Source organism: Danio aesculapii, chromosome 11 (genome assembly GCF_903798145.1).
Source record: "Danio aesculapii chromosome 11, fDanAes4.1, whole genome shotgun sequence".
NCBI classification, from domain to species: Eukaryota; Metazoa; Chordata; class Actinopteri; order Cypriniformes; family Danionidae; genus Danio; species Danio aesculapii.
The window spans coordinates 10,479,464-10,500,493 of record NC_079445.1 but is presented as its reverse complement, the minus strand read 5'-3'; the positions used below and the strand labels follow the sequence as shown (position 1 = coordinate 10,500,493).

Genomic DNA, 21,030 nt, shown 5'->3' with positions numbered 1-21,030 from the left:
TATCTACGTAAAATATGGCATCTCCTTTTCCTGTGATATAACAATTATATTGATGTTTTTATTAAATCTCTTAGACTGGTTAATAACAAGAAAAGTGATAGATTCTTGGAATAATATGATAATTATTTTGGAAATATCACAGATACATAAGTCCTTCTTTCCTCTTGCTGTATTTGTGTTATGTGTGTATTTCTGTTTAATTGTTTTTTCTCTCTTTTGTTTCTCCTTTTTTTGATTTATATGTGTTTATATTATTTAACCTAATCTGTTGCTATCATTGTTACTATCATTGTTTTTGTGTGTGTGTAAGATTGGATTTTGTATGTCTGTTATTAAAAATAATAACAATAATAATAACAATAATAAAAAAAAATAATATATATATATATATATATATATATATATATATATATATATATATATATATATATATATATATATATATATATATTTCCCCCACAACCCAAAGACATGCGCTATAGGTGAATTAAATAAGCTAAATTGTCCGTAGTGTATGTGTGTGTATGGGTGTTTCCCAGAATTGGGTTGCAGCTGGAAGGGCATACGCTGTGTAAAACAGATGCTTGATAAGTTGGCGGTTCATTCCGCTGATGAATAAAGGGACTAAGCAGAAGAAAATAATGAATGAATGAAAAAATAATAGTATATATAATACTATTATATTATATAATAATATAATATAAAAATAATATATATATATATATATATATATATATATATATATATATATATATATATATATATATATATATATATATATATATATATGCTTTGAAAAACACAAAACTTAAAAGGCGTGTTTTATCTCATTACGTCATACTATGACGTCTAATGTACGCGTCTGACATAGACTCACACGAGGAAGATTGTTGTCAGTTTAGTGGCGCTAGAAGCAAGAATATACAAACTAGTGTTGTTTTTCCTATTTAATTTTTCGTATTTCGTATATGTTTTTCGTATTTCATTTTTAACTGACCGAGTTGGAATGGCCACGTTTGAGTCTCTCGGGCTGTCTGAGTGGCTGATCCAGCAGTGTAAGCAGATGGGCATCAGCCGACCGACCGCAGTACAGGAGAAGTGTATCCCTGCTATATTAGACGGTAAGTAGATCAAAATAGTCAAACCATGACACGAATGGGTGTTGTTCAATAGTTTTAGGACGGCTTTAATGAAAGGGTTGATTTAGTTCAAATGCTGACTACTATAATGTTATGTCAATACGTTGCATAACGTTATAGATTTTAAGCAGTGAATGCAGTGAAAGACTACAGAATGTTTTAGTAATAGGCCTGTCACTGTCACAAACTTTGCACTGATTTTCAATTGTCAAAAAAAGAGTGGGCGACACGGTGGCTCAGTGGTTAGCACTGTCGCCTCACAGCAAGAAGTTAGCTGGTTCGAGTCCTGGCTGGGTCAGTTGGCGTTTCTGTGTGGAGTTTGCATGTTAGGTGAATATAGGTTAATTAAATAAGCTAAATTGTCCGTAGTGTATGTTTGTGTATGGGGGTTTCCCAGTATTGAGTTGCAGCTGAAAGGGCATCCGCTGTGTAAAACAGATACTTCATAAGTTGGCAGTTCCGCTGATAAATAAAGAGACTAAGTAGAAGGAAAATGAATGAATGAAACAATAATAGTGTTTAAAATTTTAAGTCTGTTTTGTTTATTGTCACTTATTGCATAATGCGTTATAGTATAATGCAAAACTTACTTTAATGCTGTTAAAAGTAATCATAGTTATAATTTTTTACAATAATATAATCAAACCACAGTGTGTAACATTTGTAATTTAGGTTTTAAATGTGTTGAGGTAAAGTTGTTTTTATATTTGCACATTTAGACTTTCACATTCAATTAATAATAATAATAATAATAACAAAAATAATTCCTTACATTTATACAGCGCGTTTCAAGACACTCAAAGCGATTTACACAATGGAGGGGATCTCCTCATTCACCTGTATGACACGACGGCAACCATATTGCGCCAGACTGCACGCCACACACCAGCTGATTGGTGGAGAGGAGACAGAGTGATAAAGCTCATTATCTTATGGGGATGATTAGGAGCAGGGCTTGACATTACCTTTTTTGACCACCAGTCACTGTGGCTAGTAGATTTCCAACATTACTAGCCAAACACCATTATTACTAGCCACAATTTTGTTGTTGAGAAAATTTATTTTATCTGCATATATGTGACTATGACATGCAAAAATTTCTTGATTTAAATTGTGTGTTATGTCCGCATGTCTCCTCATTCGTTTCACTTTTTTGTGTGTTGTGCATGAGCTTGCTTTATGTGCACGAGCAAATGGGTCATAGTGTCATCTCCCATGGTGTCGTATTACAATTAGTTTTTATTTTACATGACTTTTCAGGGCTCAAAATTAAGGATTTACCAAATTGGCGTGAACAGAAGCTGATCTGGAATCAGTTTATTATACGGAGCGCATCCATCAGTCAGCACTTATACATGCATTCAGTGATTCAGAGGTTGCATATGAAGGGCACACAGCTTTAATGGAAAGAAAGTGAATGGAGACATTTTTATATTAATTTCAGCGTTCTTTGAAGATTAAAAGTATATCAGAAATATGGGAAAATATTTAATGATAGGATGATAGTGGGATAGAATGGTAAAATATGGGAGAATCCCTAAAAACGGGAGGGTTGACATGCATGAAGTGAACAGGAAGTGTTTGTGGAAAAAAATGTTTTGCGAGGGAACGCAAAAACGTAAAAAAATATGTTATCCTATCATTCTGTTCTTTTCTCTCCCACCCAGTTTTTTCCCCATCATCACGTCCCTTGCCAATCTCCATATTAAATGTCAAAGTGTTATTAAATGTGTTAATATTTGTAAATTCAAATGTCTTAATATAAAGCCAACTTTACCCCAATGTAAAATGTTGTTTAAATTTAAACTGTTCAACCAATAACCATAACCACAATTAAATTATTAAACGGTAATCCTTTTTATATTCTAAACAAATGTAAATAGCATAATTAAATGTTTTAATAATATACATCGTCTGATCTTTTACTTGTCCTCAGGGGTTATTCTAAACTGAGTGTGTATTTTGTGTGTGTTTTCTGTCTTAATCATAGGTCGGGATTGCATGGGCTGTGCAAAAACTGGAAGTGGAAAAACAGCAGCATTTGTTCTCCCAGTACTGCAGAAGTTGTCTGAGGACCCTTATGGTGTTTTCTGCTTGGTGTTAACACCCACCAGGTTTACTTTGTTACTTATAATAGTTACAGTTAAAACATTTAAGTCCTTATTTACATGCCTAAATTTCCATGAAATTCATTTTTTGTTTGTTTTCTTTCCAGAGAGCTTGCTTACCAAATTGCAGAACAATTCCGAGTGTTAGGGAAGCCACTTGGCTTAAAAGACTGTATCATTGTGGGAGGAATGGGTAAGAGCTTTTACTTAAGGATTCAGTGTATTTTAAGCGAAATCGAGAAATTCCGTTATTTCAAAGAAAATCTGTGGCCACAATAGCTTTTTTTATTGAGTTATTGCAGCAGTTCGAAACATCTCACCAAAGCAAAACTTTGGGGGAGTTTGTTTTGGCTCCTGAACACCTTTGAGCTGAGATTGGTCTGTTGCGATCATGCAATCAGTGGGTGGACTCTGGAACTCGTTGTCATTTTTGCTGTGTGGTTTCGTGTTTTCTATGAGATTACATACATGGACAGATCCATTCTGTGTCTCTCCGTGGCAAATCTTTTAGTGTACTGCCGTACCATTTACCATGCTTTTTTAAAATTCACAACCAAAAAATTTACAACAAAACAAAAGGCAAACAAGTAATATTTAAACAAAATAAAAGTATGCTTTCAAAAATGGCTACAACAGCATCCTTCTCACTCAGCCGCCATCACTGTTGCGTTGTGTGATGTCATTGTGTGCAGCCTGAAACCATTTACAACCCTGCCCACTGCAGTGGTGTTCGGAAACAGTATACCATCACTGAGCCTTGTTTTGACCTTCTTTTTTTCCTCAAATGAAATAGAACTTTGTTGAAAGTATACCAGGGCCTTAAGTCATCCTTTATGACATTTACAATGTTGATAACTGTACTTTCTATGATCATATATGCATGAAAAGACAACCTTTATTCTTTCTTTTTCCTCCATTAGACATGGTTACTCAGGGTTTGGAGTTGTCAAAAAAGCCACATGTTGTTGTTGCCACACCGGGACGACTTGCTGATCACATTCGCAGCTCTGACACAATTAACCTGAACAGAATTCAATTTCTAGTAAGGCGATAATTTTATTTGCCTTAAAGCTATTTTTTCTATCAAAGCAGTTGTGATTTAATTGCCATGTGTCTTTTGACAGATCCTGGATGAAGCTGACCGTCTTCTGGAGCAGGGCTGTACTGATTTTACTAAAGATTTAGAGGTTATTCTCAGTGCGGTGCCAGCAAAACGGCAGACGCTTCTGTTCAGTGCCACGCTCACAGACACACTCCAGCAGCTGCAGAGCATCGCTATGAACAGACCCTTCTTCTGGGAGCACAAATCAGAGTAAGTCACTCTCACATATGTATTGGGAGAATGAAGAAATGTAAAGTGCTGAATTGTTTTTCTGGAATTGAGCTCCTGCTGGTTTCAGATCAGGAAGCAGAAGTGTCAGTGGCTGGTGTTAGGCTTCTGGCAGTATAAAACGTTCTTGTTTCGAGTAATTGCTGAACTTTTATCACTGAAATTGACCTTAAGTTGTTATGATATTACTAGTTAAATTAAAACACTTTGCAATAAATTATCGTTAGTAAATAAATGTTAGTCAGTTAATTAAATCAACACTGAGAAATGGCCATACTATAGGCATATGTTAAAGGGAATACAAATAAAAACTACTGAATTTTACTCTTTTTTTTCATTCTGCTTAGTCCCTGATTTGTCAGGGGTCACCACAGCGGAATGAATCGGCAACTTACCCAGCATATGTTTTACACAGACTTTTTAAAACTGACCTAGAGTAGTTTGTATGCGACCACTGACCAGACTATGCTGTTATGTAAGCAGTTACACAATAATTTGCCTCTAAAGCACGTGGAGCTGTGGTTCTGATCCCAGATATTCAAAAGGGGGCTATTGAGGGCTATTGTGTGCATCAGACCTGTTTTGACTCTGTCTCTCTCTTTCTGTCAGTGTGCGAACAGTGGAAGAACTGGATCAGAGATTCATCCTCACTCCTGAGAAAGTTAAAGATGCTTACCTGGTCCATCTCATCCAAACCTTCCAGGATGAACATGATGATTGGTCTATCATAATATTCACCAACACATGCAAGTAAGTTCACAAGTTAAGCAAATCTCTAATAGCGATCATAATCTTTTGAAATTAGCATGAATGATGCCTCAGATTGAGTGGCTACTTTTCAAAGTGAATAGAATTACCTTAAATAAGTGGGCTATGTCACATTGCTTTTTAGTTAAGTCACTAGAAAATTAAATAACCAATATATTTTGGTAACTGTGCAAGTCAATGTAGCTTTATGTTAGCAAACACCTCTCACGTTTTCAGGTAACACTTTGCAATAAGTGAAACTCTGTTATTGAAAGTTTTAATTATACGAACAAATAATGAACAATGCATTAATTATGGTATTTATTCATCGTTGTTTTGTTCAGATAAGTCATTAATTGTTAGTTCTTTTTAAGAACTAACAATTAATTAATGTTATTAGTATAACAATTAGTTAGTGTTCATACACTGCTGTCCAGGGTATTCAATTCTGATTGGTTCAGTCATGACATTCCAGTTACCAACTGCTGAACAACTTGGGCTCATCCGGGATCTTTGAATCAGAATCAGAATCAGAATCAGAATCAGAATCGGTTTTATTGCCAAGTGTGCTTCACACACACAAGGAATTTGTTTTGGCTACAGAAGCTTCCAGTGTACATAAAGTGACAAGTGACAACACAAAATAATCTGAAAAAATAAAATAATAATAATAAAAAATGATGAACATTAAACAGATGCGGTTAGTGAAGAAACCTGGATGTTGAGTTGTTGAGTTGTATGTACAGATTGTTATAAATATACAGGTTATAAGGTGCTGTGTACAAGTGCGAATGTAGAAAGTATTGCATTGTATATTGATATAAGGTGCTGTGTACAAGTGCGTATGAGAAAGTATTGCACATATTTATTGCACAGTAGGGGAATATTTAACTGTTCATAAGGTAGACAGCCTGAGGAAAGAAACTTTTCCTGTGTCTGGCTGTTTTTGTGCTCGGTGCTCTGAAGCGCCGACCAGACGGTAACAGTTCGAACAGGTAGTGTGCTGGGTGTGAGGCGTCCAGAGTGATTTTGCGAGCCCTTTTACTCACTCTGGAAGAGTACAGTTCTTGAAGTGTAGGAAGGGTAGTGCCAGTGATTCGTTCAGCAGTCCGGACTATTCGCTGTAGTCTACGGAGGTCAGTTTTGGCAGCTGAGCCGAACCAGACGGTGATTGAAGTGCAGAGGATGGATTGGATGACAGCTGAGTAGAACTGTACGAGCAGCTCCTGTGGCAGGTTGAACTTCCTCAGCTGACGAAGGAAGTACAGTCTCTGCTGGGCTTTCTTCACAATAGAGTCTATATGAGTGTCCCACTTCAGATCCTGAGAGATGGTGGTGCCCAGGAACCTGAATGACTCTACTGCAGCCACAGTGCTGTTCATGATGGTGAGTGGGGGTCAATTACCTTGACCGTCAGTGAATATGTTGAATATATCTGCTTGTCTGTCACAATGCTGTTTTTGACTGTTTGGCGCCATCTTGTAAATAATATTAATATGAATAATACGTAGGTTAGCATATGCTTAATTTATCTAGTTTCATTACTGTCAGCTTTCATTTTTTGACTGTTTGACGCCATCTTGTGTCTGAATAATGTACAGGTTATTGTATGCTACATTAGCTTCTTTCATTCAGTTTTGTTTCTGTCAGCTTTGCGTTTTTGACTCTTTGGTATCATCTTGTGACTGAATAATGTACAGGTTGTTGTATGCTACATTAGCTTCACTCAGTCGGTTTTGTTTCAGCCAGCTTTGTGATTTTGACTCCTTGACGCCATCTTGTGACTGAAATACAGGTTGTTGTATGCTACATTAGCTTCACTCAGTCGGTTTTGTTTCAGTCAGCTTTGTTATTTTGTCTCTTTGGCTGCATTTACACTGCAGATCTTGATGGTCAGTTCCGATTTTGTGACTGTATCTGATTTTTTTGATGATCTGCTTATATCATCTCGTATCCGATCGTCTGCATTTACACAGCACACGGCAAAGGCGCAATGATCAGGAAAAAAAAGAGTGGGCACTGACTAAGAGCTGATAATTAAAGAGTGGTCTTTTCTCAATTCCTGTATGTAATCTGTTTGCAGCTTTTGACAAGCTGTTTTACTATAGTTTATGACAGAAAGGTTCTCATTTGTCAATCTTCTTTTGATATATAGGCTTTTTAAACTAGTAGGCATCTTACTGTAATGTCCATGGCGTGATTTATGCATGTGATGTATGCACTAGTTTTATATTAGTTTATATTGGTTACGCGGCAGACATTGCGCTCTCTCGCTCTCGTTAACATGCTTAAATACCTGTGCTATATGACAATACGAAAGCTGTTTAAGTCCTTGTGTATGAGATTTTAAGGTTTGGGACTCTGCTGAAGTCTGTTCTGAAAAGAAAGTGTCATACTTGATGTTGTTCGCTATGGTTTTTATTGATGCGCGACTCGCATGCACAGGTGAAAATCCGATCTACCTGTTTACACTGCAGACACGAGAACACAGATCCGATTCATATCGGATAAATTTCCACATATGAACAAGGCCTGAATCTCATTTGAGTAAATCGGAATTCATGTGATTTGTTCCTGCTTACACGAACATGGGGCATATCCGATCTGTGCCACATAGGAGAAAAAAAATCGGAATTGAGTCACTTGAACAGTGCAGTGTAAATGCAGCCTATGACATCATCTTGTGACCGAATAATGTACAGGTTATTGAATGCCCCATTAGCTTCACTCAGCCGGTTTTGTTTCAGCCAGCTTTGTGATTTTAAACATGACAGAACGCTAGCCAGTTTTGTTTCAGTCAGCTAGCTTTGTGATTTTTGGCTTTTTACCGCCATCTTGTGTCTGAATAATGTACAGGTTATTGTATGCTATGTTAGCTTGACTCGGTTAGCTTTGTGTATTTCAGCTTTGGGTTTTTGTCTCTTTGACGCCATCTTGTGTCTGAATAATGTACAGGTTATTGCATGCTCCATTAGCTTCACTCAGACAGTTTTGTTTCTGTCAGCTTTGAGTTTTTGAGTCTTAGATATCATCTTGTGACTGAATAATGTACAGGTTATTGTATGCTACATTAGCATCACTCAGACAGTTTTTTCTGTCAGCTTTGTGTTTTTGATCCTTTAACGCCACCTTATGACTTGGATTTTCATAATGGATTAGTTAATGTTGAACTATAATTTTAGAGCCCCTATTATGCATTATTAAATGTCATGTTTTTGTTTTGGGGTCACCAACAACAGGCTGTTATTGTCTTATCATATACATTTATTTGTTAATTATCTAATTATCCCAACGACTCCCATATGATTTGTTCAGTTATTAATTTGTTCCCAAACCCTATGCTAATCTGCAGTGATTGGTCCGATGACCCAGTCCGATGACACCCACCACGCTCATGAAGTAGTTAGCCGTTATTCCCCACAGCCGCATGTCTGGGCATCTCTCAGTGATAGTAATCTTCGCGTCATGATCAATCCCATTATCTCTCGCACTCGGCTAGTGTCTGAAGGGAAAGGCACGTTCACATTTTACCGGACTCAGTACTTCGTATTTGGCAATGTCCTGTATCAACATCGACACGTGCAGGCAAAAGATCCAAACAGGGATGGGTAATCCATCTGATTTTGAGTCAACTCAAAAGAATCAATAGTTTCAAATACAGTGCACGGTGCACTTTCAGATTTAAACCTCATCTAGATGTTTCCGTTCACTTAGAGCTGTGTTACGCACTGCATGTATGGTGATTTTCAAAAACTCATAATAGGGGCTCTTTAATAAATGTTCATGTTAGTAAATCTATAAATTAGCATTAACTAAAGCAGCCTTATTGTAAAGTGTAAAAAATCATTTAAATATTATCTAAAAGGACGTTGTTATGCAGTATTGTTGTTCTAATGTTCCAGGAGCTGTCAGATACTCACTATGATGCTGCGGGAATTCAATTTCCCAACCATCTCTCTGCACTCAATGATGAAGCAGGTAAGTGAAATTATGTAGTTAAAATTGATTCTTACTCAGCCCCTAATGTCCGTACTAATGGTTCTTCTCTTTTACAGAGACAGCGTTTTGCCAACCTTGCAAAATTCAAGTCTAACGTCTTCAAAATTCTCATAGCCACAGATGTAGCTGCCAGGTACAGAAAACACTTCCTAACACAACTCACCAATACTTGGAATCTTTTTGCCTTTTTCTAATTTAGTTCTCTTTTCTTGTTCTGTTTTTAACCGAAGGGGTTTGGATATCCCCACAGTTCAAGTTGTTATTAATCACAACACACCAGGCTTGCCAAAAATCTACATCCACAGAGTAGGACGAACTGCTCGAGCTGGTGAGTTCAGTTTACACCTCTGTTAACAACATAATTGAAAGCCGGTTTGATTAAAGCAATTGTTTTTGTAGGTTGCAAATAAGCTATTGTTGTTTTTCTTTAGAACCATTATTAACAGCAGGTTTTGGCTGCTACTAATAATATTTAAAATGTTTTTCCTGAACTATCTATTAAATTTGTCAAAAATCTAAATTTACGATGTTTAATTTGCTAGCTCACATTGTTATTTTGACGCTTGTTATGCTACTGTTGTTATACCAGACTCAGCACTCAGGATTAAATCCTGCTATTTGCGTGTAAATAGCCGTGTGAGCATTTTGAGTTTACTCATGTCATTTGCGCGTCAAATTCACTTCACTTAAAAATTCAAATTCACTTAGATGTGGATTCGTGTCACGGGCGGGACTTCTGTCTGCCCGGTAATTCTAGCTACGTTGCTAAATGGCTAACATGGATTTTATTGAGAGAATAGCTGTGTTTATGTGCTTTATGAAGGCTGAAAACAGCATTTATTCGTTCGGAGCCGTGTCCGAGTTCACTAGATTCTTTCGGAGGTGCACCCAGTTCTGTGAGTTCATAAACTCCTCCAGAAACTGTACCTGAATGACGGAAGCTTTCAGCTTGGGTTGTGACGATGAGGAAATTTCCCCACCGGTTAATCGACACGTGACAACACTGTTAATACCCGTATCACCATGGGGGTGGGGGTTTCCTCATTTTTCTGCTTTTAAATAGCTTAAAAATGCATGCGTATTATACTTTCACTTTCAGTTTTGCTGGAATTGCCAACACGCGCTGCATAAGGGCGCTATACACATCATACACTGGCAAGGTGTCAAGTGCTGAACTCCACGGGACCAGTTTTATTTGTTTTGTTATTTGCGTGTTGTTCATTTTAAAAATACCTTTCAATTGTAAAATCTCTAATGTTAATATTGTCTATCAGGTAACATAATCTCCCTCAGAGATATTGGAGTTCAGTAACGTGGTGCGCAGTGTGACTATTGACCAACACTCCCTGTAAGTTTACACACTGCATAGACTACAGCTCTGGTGTGTTATAAATTGCATGTTTCAAATGACAGCGAGACATGCTACATTTAGTTTTTTATAGTTCTCGCGGATGAAAGTAATGACCCGGGGGGGGCGTGTTGTTGATCGCTGATGAAATTGAAGGGGGGTAGGATTGTGGTGGAGAGGGGTCGTGGATGAAAGTGAAAAAGGGGGGTTATCGCGGGCCCTTTATTATGTCTCTGGGAACCCCTAAATGTATGGGCCCTTAAAATCGGCCTAACCTCCCCCCCCCACAACCTTACGGCACCACTGGTCACCAGTGTTGCATCTTAAAACCAGTAACACCGTCAACACCGTCTATCGTGACAAGCCTACTTTCAGTGGTGCTTTTGTCTGAGCCGAGTCCAGTTTGATGAGCTGTTGTCCGGTGCCGGCTAGAGGATTTCCCCTCAGGACACCAACAACAGGCACTACGTCATAATCACTCTCCTGCAAGAGCAAGCTCATGATTGGTTAACGTGCCGCGAATGTCCGCTGAAGTTCAGATTTTCCAACTCGAGCGATTCACGCATTAAGCAGAGTACAGGATGACCAAACTAAGTAGTCAGTTTATCAAATCAGAAGTGTAACATTCAGAAAACAATTGAGTTTAAAGTAAAGGTTTAAATTCTGAGATATTATTAACAGAACAGAGTGAGCATGGTAGAGAGATTCAAAGTTTGGGTGCAATGACACTAAGGCCCAATCCCAATTCTACCCCTTAGCCCTTCCCCTTACCCCTACTGCGCGTTCCCGTGAAGGCGTAGTGGTGTCCCAATTCTCTTTAGCTTGAAGGCGTAGGGCTAAGGGCAAGGGGTAGATACCCCTTCAGATGAAGATTTTTCAGGACCACACTCAACCAAGGGCTAAGAAAATTTCCCAGAATACACCAGCCACAGCTGCACCCGGAAGCACGGAGATCTACAAATTAGTATTTTTTTTGTCATTATTACAGATATTTACAACAAACAAACACGTTTTATTATATTCATAACCGAGTTCGTGTTTTACCGTCATGCTTTAAAAAAAAAACAGTTAAAATAAAACCTGCTAAATTTTGCGAGCTATAATCCATAATCATAACTCCTGTACAGCAGTCCCACAACATTCTGACACTCGATGACACTCGAATACCCTGTAAGAAAAGTCTAGTGGCTGGGAATGAGCTTTTTATGGTGTCTGCTATAATGTTAATGTTGTTTTTGGTGTGTTAACATAGATGAATATGGCCACTGTGTAAATGCACGATACAGTTACAATCTTATTGCCACATTAGATCATTATGATAACATAATATATGCCTTCAGTGATTTCCTGAAGATAAATACCAAAAAATAACCCAACTGGAATAACTACAGCCGTCGCGATCGTCTGATCTCTTATGAAGCAAGAGATCGCAATGACATGATGACGACGTGTGCAGGTGCTGTAGTGCTGTCCCAATTCTTTGGGGTAAAATTTGAAGCCCTTCTCCTTCACACTTGGTTTTAAGGGCCAAAGGGAAGGGGTAAGGGGTACAAAAAAAGAATTGTGATTGGGCCTAAATGATCTGCCCCCCCCCCCCCCCCCCCCCCCCATTGAAGAGAGGCGATACCGAGGGACAGCAAGAAGGCCAGAGTCACAGGAACGTAGTGAGCGAGTAGGGATGAAGAGGACAAGCATGTTGCAAAGATAAGAGGGAGCTAGGCCATTTAAGGATCTAATTGCAAGGAGGAGAATTTTAAATTTACTACGGTATGCAACTGGGAGCCAAAGGAGGCCATACAAGATTGGGGTTATATGAGCAGAACATTTGGTATGAGTGTTCTAGCTGCAGAGTTTTGAATAAATTGTAATCTGGATTTACCATGTAAATCACTTGCGCTTGATAATTCATCTGTTTCTGGTGTAAACGCACCTTTAGATGAACAATTAAGCTATGCAAATCTTTTGTTTTGATCATTTTCAAAGTCTGACCATTTGCTTCTCACTTGGAAGTGGTGGTCCTTCTCTGTTGTCATCAACTTGAGGGCTTCCATAGAAACTGTATATTTAATATCCTTAACCACGCCCCTCTTACCATTAGTGACCTATGAAGGAATGATGCACAAAGAGAAAACCCCGCCCCCTACTCAACATTCTGCTTCAGTTGGAAGTACATCAACATACTGAAATAAAAGTCTCAGCAACTTCTGGTTCACGCAGACTTTGACACTAACACCCAAATATCAGTATTATGCATATTTTAGAGTTTGTGTGCAGTTCATAATGCAAATTTCATCATCAGAACAGCATTCACACTGGCCAATTTTTGTAATTGCCTGTACAATGTACAGTATGTGCAGCTCATACCTTCAATTGTTTTAGCATTACTTGGTTTGCCCATATGGTGTCAACACTGAACTGAGGCCACACTGAACCTGCCCACTGCCAGTTTAGCCAATTAAATTTCAGCAGCTGACCGGTGTTCAGTAACAGACTCCGAAATGAGACGCAGATTTAGAGTTCCACATGAGATGGTTATTGATTAGCAAATAATATAAATATTACAAATGTAAACATTAGGTGAGCAGGTTACGTTGTAACCCCATGTCTCAACAACACGCTACATGATGAGATATGCAGTGATAAGCAATTGGGCTGTTTGCACCAGACGAAACAAGACAGAAATTTAAATACAGCCATTCAGAATTAAAGAATAGTGCACTTACTGCACTCCAACGAAATGAGGTTTAACAATCTAAATAATTCATATTAAACCTCTTTACCATTATTAAATGTACATGCTGAATCACTGATATGTGTTGGCTTGCACTGAGTCACAGTTCTAAAGTTCAATATAAAATGGTTTATTTTATTTTCAAGATTTGAGGTGAATTATCTGCTGCTGCTTTCAGTAGTGTGACAATAAATGTCATGTAAAATGGCAAACTCGCATCACATCAAACTCACATCATTACCTGAGGTGATCATTGTCAGTTTATTCTGTTTTTCAGGATATTGTTCCTGTTGTTCTCCTGTTGCTAGAAATAGAAGCCATTTCTAAAGTATACATTTCAGGTTTTGGTTAGGATAAAAACTCCTTTTAATATGAAAACATTCCTTCTTTTGCGGGCCGTCGCCTTCAGGCTCGGTAGTCAGGCTCACTCTTGTTGGTGTTGTCAATCTGGCAATTTGCGCTTGCATGTGTTTTGAACCAGGCATACAATACCTAGTTCAACCACTGGGTGTCAAACGTGCATATGCTGCGCCTTTAAAATAATAATTCAGAAGTGGCAAAGATGTCTTTTAGCATACAACAATGAACTTTTGCCAGATGCTTGAGCAAATGTTAACTGCGCCCAGTTTAAATACAGTAAACACTACATCTGAGAATCTTTTTTTTCTTTTTTCTTTATGTTTTATGTCTAGGCCGAAAAGGAGTATCAATCACTCTAGTCACACAGTATGACATTCACCTCATCAATGCCATAGAGGAACAAAACCGTAAGTTTACCACTAAAACCGCTTATTTTAGAGAGCACTGGATCTGAAAGATAACTCAACAATTTAAGTAAAATTGCAATATAAATGCTTGCTTTACATATTGAGGTAAAGTTGGTTTTATATTCGCACATTAGTTCAGTGACAACATATGACATGGTATAATGTTTACCATGCTAATTTGAATATTGGTTCTGAAGACTTCAAAACAACATTACCAGTATTTAATTGACTGTGAACAATTCTCTACTTTGATCATTTGTATGACTTTTGCTAATATGATTTGCCGATTTAGAATTTAAAAAATAATAAATTTTAAAATTTATTTTATCAAGGAGCAAGGCTGAATGTGTGAATATAAAACCAAATTTACGTCCATGCTTTACATGTACATTTGCTTGAATGCTGTTTTGTGTGTTTAGAAACAAAACTGAAAGAGTTTCCTATTGAAGAAAAAGAGGTGCTGAAGATCCTTACGCAAGTCAATGTAACGAGACGGCAGTGTGAAATTGTGAGAGAATTTATATATACACATACATTACCTGACAAAAGTCATCGATCCTAGTTTTAAGAGCAACAAATACTTACTTGACTTTTTGTTGATCATTTGGAAAAGTGGCAGAAGGTAGATTTTTCAGATGAATAATCTGTTGAACTGCATCCCAGTCATCACAAATACTGCAGAAGACCTATTGAGATTCTCACAGAAATCAGTCAGGTTTGGTAAAGGAAAAATCATGGTTTGGGGTTGCATTCATTATGGGGCGTGCAAGAGATCTGCAGAGTGAATGGCAACATCAACACCCTGAGGTGTCAAGACATTTGTGCAGCCCATTAAGTTACAAATGCCAGGAAAGTGCAAATTCTTCAGCAGGATAGCGCTCCTCATACTTCAGCCTCCACATCGAAGTTCCTGAAAGCAAAGAAGATCAAGGCGCTCCAGGATTGGCCAGCCCAATTACCAGACATGAACATTATTGAGCATGTCTGAGGTAAGATGGAGGAGGCATTGAAGATGAATCCAAAGAATCTTGATGAACTCTGGGAGTCCTGCAAGAACGCTTTCTTTGCCATTCCAGATGACTTTATTAATAAGTGATTTGAGTCATTGCAAATTCCTCCATCAGAGATGAGACCTTTTATTAATGTTTACATTTTAAACAAGTGGCAAGAGGAATGGGATGCATTGGAAAATAATAAATTATATGAAATCCAACCTGAAATCTCACACACAATTTTAAGACATTGTAAGACTAGATTGGATCAAGTGGTTTTTACAAGATGTCGTATTGGACATACAAGAATAACGTGTAGTTTTTTGCTCCAAGGTGAAAACCCTACTCAGTGTTTGTACTGCACAATTGCCCTTACTATTAAACACATTTTACTGGACTGTCCTGCTTTTAATGATTCCAGAATACTTTTTTTTTATTAAATGAACTCTCTTAAGGACATTTTTAGCAAAGTGACACAAGAAAAGATTTTATACTTTTTTTTTATCATGTATTAACACTAAAAATCTTATTTAATTTATGTTTTCATTTGTTTGTTGATTTTTAATTGTGTATTTGTTAATGAAATGTTCCTGCTATGACAATAGCCTTGGTTGCTGACATGGCATTCAATAAAATGTACATTACATTGCATATTTTAGTCAATGCAGAGATGTATGGATGCAGTCCTCCAAGCTCATGGCAGTCATACACTATATTAATTCTTTTCCCGCTGCACCATGACTTTATAGTCTATGCTGGACGTTATTTCTGTTAAGTGACAAGACTTTTGTCTAAGTAAAGTCAGACCTTACTGTCTTAATTAAATAATTAAAAATTAAGACATGATCATATATTATTTTGGTAAAATAAGCGTAATCTAGAGGCCATTGCCTTTCATATAAGCCATTTCTGATACCAAATGATCATCTAGAAGTCAAGTTATTATTTGTTGTTCCTAAAACTTGGATAGGCGTCAAGACTTTTGTCAGGTAATGTATATACACTTATTATATATCTAAAACATGCTATGAAGTTTTACAATTGTTAATTCTTTCTTAGAAACTGGAGTCGACAGATTTTGATGAGAAAAAGAAGATAAACAAAAGGAAGCAGATGATTCTGGATGGAAAAGTGAGTTATTTTAAAAAAATATGTATATTTATGTTTCATATGAAGTATTTTTGTGTACATGCATAGTTTTACATTTTTTCCTTGATCTAATTTTAAATAAATTGCAGGATCCAGATTTGGAAGAGAAAAGGAAAAACGAGCTAGAAAAGATCCGAGGAAAAAATAAGAAACTCAAAGGGAAAAGCGCCCAGAGCAAAAATGAAAAGAAAAAACATGAGAAAAGTGCAAAAGCGACAGAAGTTGACTCTTAATTTTTTCTGTCTTTTGTACAATTTGATATTATGTATATACCGTAAATATGCTAATAATTCAAAATAAACATGTTTTGCAGTGTTGACTGTGTTGCTACATGCATGAATGAATCTGTGTTGAGGCTACATAAGGACCAGGGTGGCACTAGCCCACTCAGATTGAAGGCTGGCCCACCCAAACCAAAATATTCATTCATTCATTTTCCTTCAGCTTAGTCCCTTTAGTCATCAGGGGTCGCCACAGCGGAATTAACCGTCAACTTATCCAGCATATGTTTTACACAGCGGATGCCCTTTCCAGCTGCAACCCATTACTGGGAAACCTCTACACACACATGCTGTACGACCAATTTAGTTTATTCAATTCACCTATACCGCATGTCTTTGGACTCTGGGGGAAACTAGAGCACCCGGGGAAACCCACGCCAACACTGGGAGAACATCCACACAGAAACGCCAACTGACCCGGCCTGGATTTAAACCAATGACCTTCTTCCTGTAAGGTGACAGTGCTAACCACTGAGCCACTGTGTCTCCCCATGGGGCTTGTATATGGATTAAATGTGTTATCCTAAAGAGTTAAAATAGATCTTTGTGATTTTTCATAACCCATTTTTGGTGCTGGTTGCTCTGGCTTTGTCCACCAAAGGGCATACACTCAAGGCCTAGTAGTGTTTTGGTAGTCCTTTACAATACAGGACTACATATTTAAAGGGATAGTTCAACCAATATGGCAAATTCTATCCATGAGGAAAATTTCCAAGCTATTTACTCATCCTTCACTTGTTTCAAAAATGTTTGAGGATCTTTCTTTTGTTAAACACAAAAGATAATTTGAAGAAAGCCGAAAACCGGTAACTATTGAAAAAGAAAAAAAACAATTACTATAGAATTCAACAGTTACAGGTTACAGCTTTCTTCAAAATGTCTTTTGTGTTCAACAGAAAGAAACTCAAACATGTTTGGAACAAGTGAAGAGTGTAAAAAGTGAGATTTTCATTTGAGCGAACTATCTGATGGGGTCAGATATTTGTCTTCAAATCATCCCAGAAAGAATCAACCTTTATCCTTTTTTCATTACTTTATTCATAAGATTATTTGAATCAGGATTTAATCTTTGAAATGATTTTGACTAATGAATAAATTAAACATTACCTAATTTCAGAATATATTTAGGAATGTTCACCAGAAGTATCTTTGTCCCTATCTTTGTCTGTCAAAACTGTTTTCAGGAGCTCCCAAATCAGGTCAGAGGTCATGGAGACATGTTGAGTGTACCTCGATTCTTGAAGAATCAGAAACTGTTGTTATTGTTATTTGCTGTGTGTTAATTATGTCTAAGGTGATATTTGCCATTTTAAGTGTTAAATCTTTTAAAGTGAATTCCTTTGGTATGTAAGCTGCCAATTTGGAAGTATTATACTGGTTTTTAACCAGTTTTGAAAAGGCTGACTCTCAGCCTTGGGTAAGAAATAGATTATATACAACAGATATTAAAATAAAGAACAATGCTTGTACAGCATATATTAACCACATTTTAGTGCATTATTAAAATACAAAAGTGTGCTTGTTTTTTTAACTAATGTTAACAAACATGAATAAATAATAAGCGTATTGTTCATTGCTTGTTCATTTCATTAAAAACTTTCTTCATATCCCATATTGTCAAAGAGTAAATTCATAGTATAAAACACATGCTTTTTTCAAATGACTTAGTTCTTTCAAAGAATTATATTGTTGCAGAAAGCTTTTAAATGTTTTCATAAGTTTTCTTGAAGACAGCTCAAGCTCTTTAGATACATATTTTATTTCTGTGTAGTGAGTAAAAATACAATAAAATAACTACAATATGCAGGTAGAAAAAAATTGTATAATAATATCAACAATTATATAATATGTTATATAATAATATGATAATATAATACATCAGTCAATGTCTCGGTTATTAAACGTAAACCCTTTAAACAAAGTTTGTGTGTTCAGTTTGGTAATGTGGTGCATTATTATTTTGTGGAAGACAGACAACAAGAAAGAAAAAAAGATGAAATATTGATTTAATTTAGTTACTACGAGTTCATTGATAAAGAAAATGTATTCATGTATTTTTAAAAGCAATTTAAATATATATTTTTTGTTAACTGTTATAAAACTAAGAAAAAAAGAGGATTCCTGCACTACTTTTGATGAAGATACATTTATTGATAATACACTTCTCTTTTTACCATGAAATATCCATTACACTTTTGAGTTTTCTTACTTCTAGGTAAGTGGAGCTTTTTTCACACCATACAATTATAATCAGTTTAAATGTAAGCGTTATTGTATTTTACATCCGTGAAAATTATTATTATTATTATTATTATTTAAGCTCATTTATGCAGGCAGAGGTCACGAGATGACGTCAACATTCCTGGAACGCGTTCCATGTTCGAGCAGTTCTGAGTGTTTCTACAGGCTGACTGAGCGGCCATTTCTGCAGTACGATTTACCTGTGCGGTTGAGGTGAGTAAAGGAACGGTTATCTGTGTATTTTAATGTTTACAACTTTGTATATTTCATATTTAGATACTTCTATTTAAAGACTAAAGAACACAGGTGAAAATAACGAACATGTCCAGTCGTTTTGAATATTACTACTATCGGTTCGTGAAGCTAAACTTCTCGGCTGTTTTCTTCCTTTAGCCAGCTTCACATCTGACCACTGTGAGCAGACAGGACCAATGACTGTGGACAGGACATCTCACCATTGCGAACGGACCAGGGGTCCCTATATCCTTTGATTCTTCAACTCTCACTGGGCCTCGAGCCGTTTTACCACAGCTCAGTCTGGCCCCCCAATAATATCCAGCTGCAGGCCCGCAGAACCACACACGTTTCAGGCTCACACAATCCAGCACACACGATCTGGCAAACCATATATGATTACGACGGATGTTAATGTTATTAACGTCTTCTCGAACCTCGTCATCAATATAATTTTATAAATATTGTTAATAAATATTGGACACAATAAACAATAGTGTTTACTATTTCACAAATATTGCGATCGAGACGGGCGATGGGAAGTGTTGTTTCCGATCGCCATATAATAGACTGAACAGTTTCTTTTAATCATCACAGTGTAAATATCGCAAATAACTTACTCGTTTGCTCGCCTTGCTGAACTGTCTTAATTGGACAGGTTTAATTTATATAATGAATTCATATATCATGAAGCAAATAATAGCAAGTAAATATATATGGAAGAATACATCTTTATATGTAATAAAAATCTTTTTACATGTAATAAATGTATAACACTATATTAATATTTCACTCAAGCGATTTAATAGTGTGTATTTGCTTAATTTTCCAATAACTTTTATGAATAATTTCCCACATTAAATACTACAGTAATTATTTATAGTAAGCAATATATTGTTTTCAAACCATAAAGTACTGGTAATTTGTTGTAATTATAGTTGCAACAAATTTAGCATTACAAACAAATTAACTGTTAATAATTAATTAAAAATTATATATATATATATATATATATATATATATATATATATATATATATATATATATATATATATTACTAACAGTTGCTACAGTTTAAAATATAGTAGTTTATAATCAGTTAAGATAAAATAATATATAAACTATATTATATATTGTTAAAATGATTAACTATAGTAATTCATTTTAATGTGACACATTATTGTTTGCTTTTTATATTTTACAACAAAGCGATTTTAACCAAGTATGATAATATTAAGATCTAAGAATATTAAGATTAGTTTATTACACTTAATTTGAGTTCAGAAACTGCAGAGATGTTAAAGTGATCGTTACGATATAATAATGATATACTGACTGAAATGGGAAACCGTATTTGTGAAATTTAATAGGTTGCGATAATGCTCCTAAGGAGTTAGTTAGTTACTATATATATGGTTTGTCTAGATCGTGTGTGCTATATTGTGTGTGCCTGAAACGTGTGTGGTTCTGCGGGTCTGCAGCTGCCTGGTGGGTGAGTCTCTGGCAGAAAACAGGTTGCTATGTAATGTTTCACTATAGCTTTAGCGTTGTAGATCTGCAGTATTGTAATATTTCTTTTATCACTGTCTTCTTGCTAACTAGTGGTGTTTTAGGACTGTAATATACTTTGTGTAGTCTAAAATAGTATAGTCATATATTTGTTGAATGTGCCGGCCAGAAGAGGATGGGCTCCCCCTGTTGAGTCTGGTTCCTCTCAAAGGCTACGTTCACACTGCAGGCAAATGTGGCCCAAATCTGATTTGGGGTCTTAAAAAGTATTAAAATTTGATAAATCAATTATAAGAAAATTAAGGCTTTTAAAAGGTATTTAAAAATCCTAAAATTAAAGTGTAGTCCAATGTCTTTGACTCCAAAAAAACAAACATAAATATATTTAGTTTCCTTCTAATATTAACAACGACGTGCTCGATCCACGTGATTGGTTTGGCCAAGCTTCTCCGTTC

At 36.3% G+C, this 21,030-nt stretch overlaps 1 protein-coding gene across 1 annotated transcript; it reads left to right on the top strand.

Annotated features, from left to right (window-relative positions):
* Positions 1-860: 860 nt before the first annotated feature.
* Positions 861-16,629, top strand: ddx49 (DEAD (Asp-Glu-Ala-Asp) box polypeptide 49). Its single transcript, XM_056468165.1, has 13 exons — positions 861-1,121; positions 3,130-3,253; positions 3,355-3,440; positions 4,168-4,289; positions 4,372-4,559; positions 5,187-5,327; positions 9,227-9,302; positions 9,380-9,456; positions 9,554-9,651; positions 14,095-14,169; positions 14,589-14,677; positions 16,221-16,292; positions 16,400-16,629. Exons 1-13 carry the CDS (start codon positions 1,007-1,009, stop codon positions 16,541-16,543), a joined length of 1,407 nt encoding a protein of 468 aa, XP_056324140.1. The 5' UTR covers positions 861-1,006; the 3' UTR covers positions 16,544-16,629.
* Positions 16,630-21,030: the final 4,401 nt, after the last annotated feature.